Genomic DNA, 6,607 nt, shown 5'->3' with positions numbered 1-6,607 from the left:
CCACTCTGTTCTGGACCAGCTGCAGTTTAACTGGGTCTTTCCTTGCAGCACTGGGCCACAAGACTGGACAATAATCAAGATTAGACAAAAATAGAGCCTGGAGAACTTGCTTTTTGGAGTGTGGTGTCAAAAAAGCAGAGCATCTCTTTAATATGGCTAGACTTTGAAGTTGGGATTAGTCTGTAAAACAGCCTCACCTCTGACTTGCCCCGGCTGAAGCAGGCTCCCTTAGTGAACTCATCACAGTGCCATTCCGCCTCCTGTAAACACAAAAACACAATACACTGGTGTAAAAAATAAAATATAAACAGCATGGAACAATGAAAGAACGGAAAACACACTAAATAGGAGTTAAAGAGCAAAAGAAACAATGAATTGTTAATAAACAACACCGTAAACCCACAATAAACCAGCTTTCAACAGCATTGCAAACACTGACACTGGCAGCAGACAAGTGTTTAACACTGAAAGACGATAACATTCCGCAAGAGCCGTTATTTAGTTCGAAATTGTTTCAATTATGCAAATACTGTTTACTCCTGAAAGGCCTTGGGTTTGCTTGTTACAGTATTGACCACTACACCTCGGCCCATTCATTTATATGGCTGACGTGACCCACATGAACACACAGCGAGGAAGATCTATGACTCACTGGTCTGGACAGAAGGCCATTTGTAAATAAAATATTTAATTAGAAATTGAGCTCATTGATTGGTTCTCTCAAAAAACAAAATTGCTGGGGGGTTGAGACCTCTCGTTGTTTAGACTTGAAAACACATGACATTGTTGTCATTTAGCAGACACTCTTATCCAGAGCTACTTACAGTAGTGAGCATATACATTTACATACCGGTCCCCCATGAGAATCAAACCAACAACCCTGGTGTTGGAAACACCATGCTCTGCCAACTGAGTCACACAGGACCTGTGGAAAACTGAACAGATGTAATGGAAAGGGACGGTGCTCGGGCTTGTGTGTGGCTGTGGGTGTTTGAATAAGAAAGACAGAGAGAGCCAACTACTAAATGCACCCCCCCCCCCCCGCCCTTCATTGTCGACTCATCGTGCTGGCAACATCAAAACAGCCTTTCAATAGGACTTGGAGTTAGGTGACAATCATCAACCCACAGAGAGGCTAAATTAATCTGGCCTTGGAGCGAGAGGATACAACCTACACACTTCTACACAGACAAATTGGAAGGAAAGGCAGACAAAGAGACGTTGGCTTTGGGGATGACCAGTGAAATATACCTGCTGGAGCACATGCTACGGGTGGGTGTTGCTATGGTGACCAGTGAGATGAGATAAGGCGGGGCTTTACCTAGAAAATACTTATAGATGACCTGGAGCCAGTAGATTTGGCAGATATGTAGCGAGGGCCAGCTAACGAGAGCATACAGGTCGCAGTGGTGGGTAGTATATGGGACTTTGTTGACAAAACGAATGGCACTGTGATAGACTACATTCAATTTGCTGATTAGAGTGCTGGAGGCTATTTTGAAAAGTGACATCGCAGTTGGAGGCCACGGAAGGAGTGTTGTATGGCATTGAATCTTTTTTGGAGATTTGTTAACACAGAGTCCAAAGAAGGGCCAGATGCATACAGAATAGTGTCGTCTGCGTAGAGGTGAATCAGAGAATCACCAGCAGCAAGAGCGACATCATTGATATATACAGACAAAAGAGTAGGCCCGAGATTTGAACCCTGTGGCACCCCCATAGTGACTATAAACTATCGGATACTTACCCATTAAATTGCTGGGAGTTTATAAATGGAGCGTGCGACTTTCTTTATTTTAATAGTTTATAGTTTATTTGCCGATAGTCAGCACCTCCACACAAACTATTAAGCAGACTGCTAGAGGTCCGGACCAGAGGCCGTCCGATTTGACACACTGAACTCTTTCTGAGAAGTAGTTGGTGGACAGGTGAGGCAGTCACTAGAGAAACCAAGGCTATTAAGTTTGCCGATAAGAATACGGTGATTGACAGAGTCGAAAGCCTTGGCCAGGTTGATAAAGACGGATGCACAGTACTGTCTTTTATCAATGCCGGTTATGATATTGTTTAGGACCTTGAGCGTGTCTGAGGTGCACCCGTGACCAGCTCGGAAACCAGATTGCATAGCGGAGAAGGTGCGGTGGGACTCGAAATGGTTGGTTATCAGTTTGTTAACTTGGCTTTCGAAGACTTTAGAAAGGCAGGGCAGGATGGATATACAGTTGAAATCGGAAGTTTACATACACCTTAGCCAAATACATCCAAGTAAAAATTCCATGTCTTAGGTCAGTTAGGATCACCCCTTTATTTTAAGAATGTGAAATGTCAGAATAATAGTAGAGAGAAGGATTTATTTCAGCTTATATTTCATTCATCACATTCCCAGTGGGTCAGAAGTTGACATACACTCAATTAGTATTTGGTAGCATTGCCTTTAAATTGTTTAACTTGGGTCAAACATTTTGGGTAGCCTTTCACAAGTTTCCCACAATAAGTTGGGTGAATTTTGTACCATTCCTCTTGACAGAGCTGGTGTCAGGTTTGTAGGCCGCCTTGCTCGCACAAACTTTTCCAGTTCTGCCCACACATTTTCCATAAGATTGAGGTCAGGGCTTTGTGATGGCCACTCAAATATCTTGACTTTGTTGTCCTTAAGCCATCTTGCCACAACTTTGGAAGTATGCTTGGGGTCATTGTCCATTTGGAAGACCCATTTGCGACCAAGCTTTTACTTCCTTACTGATGTCTTGACATGTTGCTTCAATATATCCACATAATTTTCTTTCCTCATGATGCCATCTATTTTGTGAAGTACACCAGTCCCTCCTGCAGCAAAGGACCCACACAACATGATGCTGCCACCCCAGTTCTTCACGGTTGGGATGGTGTTCTTCGGCTTGCAATCCTCCCCCTTTTTCCTCCAAACATAATGACGGTCATTATGGCCAAACAGTTCTATTTTTGTTTCATCAGACCAGAGGACATTTCTTCAAAAAGTCCAATCTTTGTCCCCATGTGCAGTTGCAAACTGGCGGTTTTGGAGCAGTAGCTTCTTCCTTGCTGAGCTGCCTCTCAGGTTATGTTGATATAGGACTCGTATTGCTATGGATATAGATACTTTTGTACCTGTTTCCTCCAGCATCTTCACAAAGTATTTTGCTGTTGTTCTGGGATTGATTTGCACATTTCGCACCAAAGTACGTTCATCTCTAGGAGACAGAATGCGTCTCCTTCCTGAGAGGAATGATGGCTGTGAGGTCCCGTGGTGTTTATACTTGCATACTATTGTTTGTACAGATGAACGTGGTACCTTCAGGTGTTTGGAAATTGCTCTCAAGGATGAACCAGACTTGTGGGGGTCTACAATTTTTTTTCTGACGTCTTGACTGATTTCTTTTGATTTTCCCATGATGTCAAGCAAAGAGGCACTGAGTTTGAAGGTAGGCCTTGAAATACATCCACAGGTACACCTCCAATTGATGTAAATTATCCTATCAGAAGCTTCTAAAACCCTGACATTATTTTCTGGAATTTTCAAGCTGTTTAAAGACACAGTCAATTTAGTGAATGTAAACTTCTGACCCACTGGAATTGTGATACAGTGAATTATAAGTGAAATAATCTGTCTGTAAACAATTGTAGGAAAAATTACTTGTGCCATGCACAAAGTAGATGTCCTAACCAACTTGCCAAAACTATAGATTGATAACAAGAAATTAGAGTAGTGGTTGAAAACGAGTTTTAATGACTCCAACCTAAGTGTTTTTAAACTTCTGACTTCAACTGTATATTTAAACTACCGTTCAAAAGTTTGGGGTCACATAGAAATGTCCTTATTTAAAAATTGTCCATTAAAATAACATAAAATTGATCAGAAATACATTGTAGAAATTGTTAATGTTGTAAATGACTATTGTAGTCGGAAACAGCAGGTTTTTTTATGGAATATCTACATAGGCTTACAGAGGCCCATGATCAGCAACCATCACTCCTGAGTTCCAATGGCACGTTGTGTTCGCTAATCCAAGTTGATCATTTTAAAAGGCAATAAATTGATCAGATATTAAAATATCTGAACGTTATATTAGGAAAATTTTAATTTTGTTATCTGAATATTTTCCTTGGTGCCCCAACTTCCTAGTTAATTACATCTACCCGATTAGTTAATCACGATCAGACAGGGGTGTGTGAGTATCATTTAGTAAATGATACATTTGAGTATCATTTAGTATCCTAAACCTATCGCTGTTACATTGAGTTGGGTGAATGGAAAATGACTGACAGTCATCCATTATGCTATAATAAAAATAACAGCAATAATAACAAACTTCTACAGCCCTCCGGAGAGCCGTGCGGTTACCAGCCGGTAATACAGCCCAACAGAATGCTCGCAATGGTGCATCTGTAGAAGTTTGTGAGGGTCTTAGGGGCCAAGCCAAATTTCTTCAACCTCCTGATTTTGAAGAGGCGCTTCTTCACCACACTGTCTGTGTGAAGGGATCATTTCAGGTCGTCACGCTGAGGAACTTGAAGCTTCTGACCTACAGCACTTCGGCCCTGTCGATGCGGATTGGGACATGCTCTCTCTGCTGTCTCCTGAAGGCCACGATCAACTCCTTCGTTTTGTTGATGTTGACGTTGAGAGGTTATTTTCCTGACACCTCTCCACCAGGACCCTCACCTCCTCCCTGTAGGCTGTCTCATCATTGTTGGTAATCTGGCCTACCACTGCTGTGTCGTCAGCAAACTTCATGATTGAGTTCGCGATGTGAGAGGCCATACAGGCATCGTTGAATAGGGAGTTGAGCAGGGAGCTGAGCACAAACCCCTGTCCATCTTGAGGATCAGCATTGCGTAGGTGTTCTTACCTACTTTCAACACATGACGTCCAGGACCCAGTTTCACAGGGAGGACTTCAAACCAAGGGCCCTGAGCTTAGTGATGAGCTTGGGGGGCACTATGGTGTTGAAGGCTGAGCTGTAGTCGATGAACAGCATTCTGACATAGATATTTCACCTGTACAGGGCAGTGTGCGATTGCGTCGTCCGTGGATCTGTTGGGGCGATATGTGAATTATAGTGGGTCTGGTGGAGGTGATATTATCCTTAACTAGCCTCTAAGAGCACTTCATGATGACAGAAGTGACTGCGACAGGGCAATGGTCATCTAGTTCCGTTACCTTCACTTTCTTGGGTACAGGAACAACGGTGGACATCTTGAAGCAAATGGAGACTTCAGACTGGGATTTGGAGAGATTGAATGTGTCTGTAAACACTCCAGCCAGCTGGTCTGCACATGCTCTGAGGACGCGGCTAGGGATGTCGTCTGAGCCGGCGTCTGCGATTTGGTGGAGACCAGCTGGATACATAGAGCTGCCTCGGGAAGTTCAAACAAAGGATTCAGTTGAGGGAAGTCTGAGCAAATAATGTAAGAAATAACAGCAACAGCAAAAAAATACTGCAACGTTAGAAACAGGGCAACCGTGTCTGTCAGCGCCATCTTGTTGACCGCATCGTATCGTGTGTCAGTTCATGTTCAATACGGACACTAAATCCAATTAACATGCACACACACCGGGGTCCACTCCAGACACGAGGGAGCGAGCACAGAGCCGAATGCCAATGTGATTTACACCAGGGGAGAGAATGAGAGACGCTTAGACATGAGGGAGAGAGCACAGAGCTGAATGTCAATGTGATTTACACCAGGGGAGAAAATGAGGAATACTTAGACATGAGAGAGCGAGCACAGAGCTGAATGTCATTGTGATTTACATAGGAAGAAATGGTGGATGCTTTACCCGTTTTTACTAGCAGAGAGGAGTTAGGAGATAAAACTCAGGCCTCTCCTTTCAGGGGGAGAGTCCAATACATTCTGACTCCTCAACTGTCTTTTCCCTTCTGGACCTCCAGGGGATTTTCATTGATAAAGGTTCTGTATTCATGGAATGAAATGACTTCTGGCGTCAGGTCAGAGAGACGATGGAGGGAAGAAATAACCACTTTGATGAGGAATGGCCATTATTGCAACTACAGAGATTAGCGACTGAAGGGAAAGTTTCTGAAATAATTACTGGACCACTGTTACTTTATGAACAACTAACCATATGTCCTTTTATGTCCCTTTATGCAGACTATATACACTACCGTTCAAAAGTTTGGGGTCACTTAGATATTTCCTTGTTTTTGAAAGAACCACTGCCTCACAAGTCCTCCACTGGCAGCTTCATTAAATAGTACCTGCAAAACACCAGTCTCAACATCAACAGTGAAGAGGCGACTCTGGGATGCTGGCCTTCTTGGCAGAGTTGCAAAGAAAAATACATATCTCAGACTGGCCAATAAAAAAAAGAGATTAAGATGGGCAAAAGAACACTGGACAGAGGAACTCTGCTTAAAAGGCCAGCATCCCGGAGTCGCCTCTTCGTTGACGTTGAGCCTGGTGTTTTGCAGGTATTATTTATTGAATCTGCCAGTTGAGGACTTGTGAGGAGTCTGTTTCTCAAACTAGACACTTGTACTTGTCCCCTTTCTCAGTTGTGCACCGGGGCCTCCCACTCCTCTTTCTATTCTGTTTAGAGACAGTTTGCACTGTTCTGTGAAGGGAG

The 6,607-nt window shown here is 43.3% G+C and overlaps 1 protein-coding gene across 3 annotated transcripts in view; it reads right to left on the bottom strand.

Annotated features, from left to right (window-relative positions):
• Window positions 1–6,607, bottom strand: part of LOC110489566 (semaphorin-5A) — a 282,353-nt gene that overhangs the window by 160,886 nt on the left and 114,860 nt on the right. For all 3 annotated transcript variants that reach the window (XR_005036038.1, XM_036943684.1, XM_036943683.1), the window contains exon 5: window positions 198–260. Coding sequence is in view for 2 of the 3 variants with exons in the window: in XM_036943684.1 (XP_036799579.1) it covers window positions 198–260 (63 nt within the window). In the remaining variant the exon portion in view is untranslated. The remainder of the gene's footprint in view (window positions 1–197; window positions 261–6,607) is intronic.

The sequence above is a fragment of the Oncorhynchus mykiss genome, chromosome 15, assembly GCF_013265735.2.
Source record: "Oncorhynchus mykiss isolate Arlee chromosome 15, USDA_OmykA_1.1, whole genome shotgun sequence".
Lineage (NCBI taxonomy): Eukaryota > Metazoa > Chordata > Actinopteri > Salmoniformes > Salmonidae > Oncorhynchus > Oncorhynchus mykiss.
Note: the sequence above shows the minus strand (reverse complement) of the source record. Positions and strands in the feature narration are given on the sequence as shown.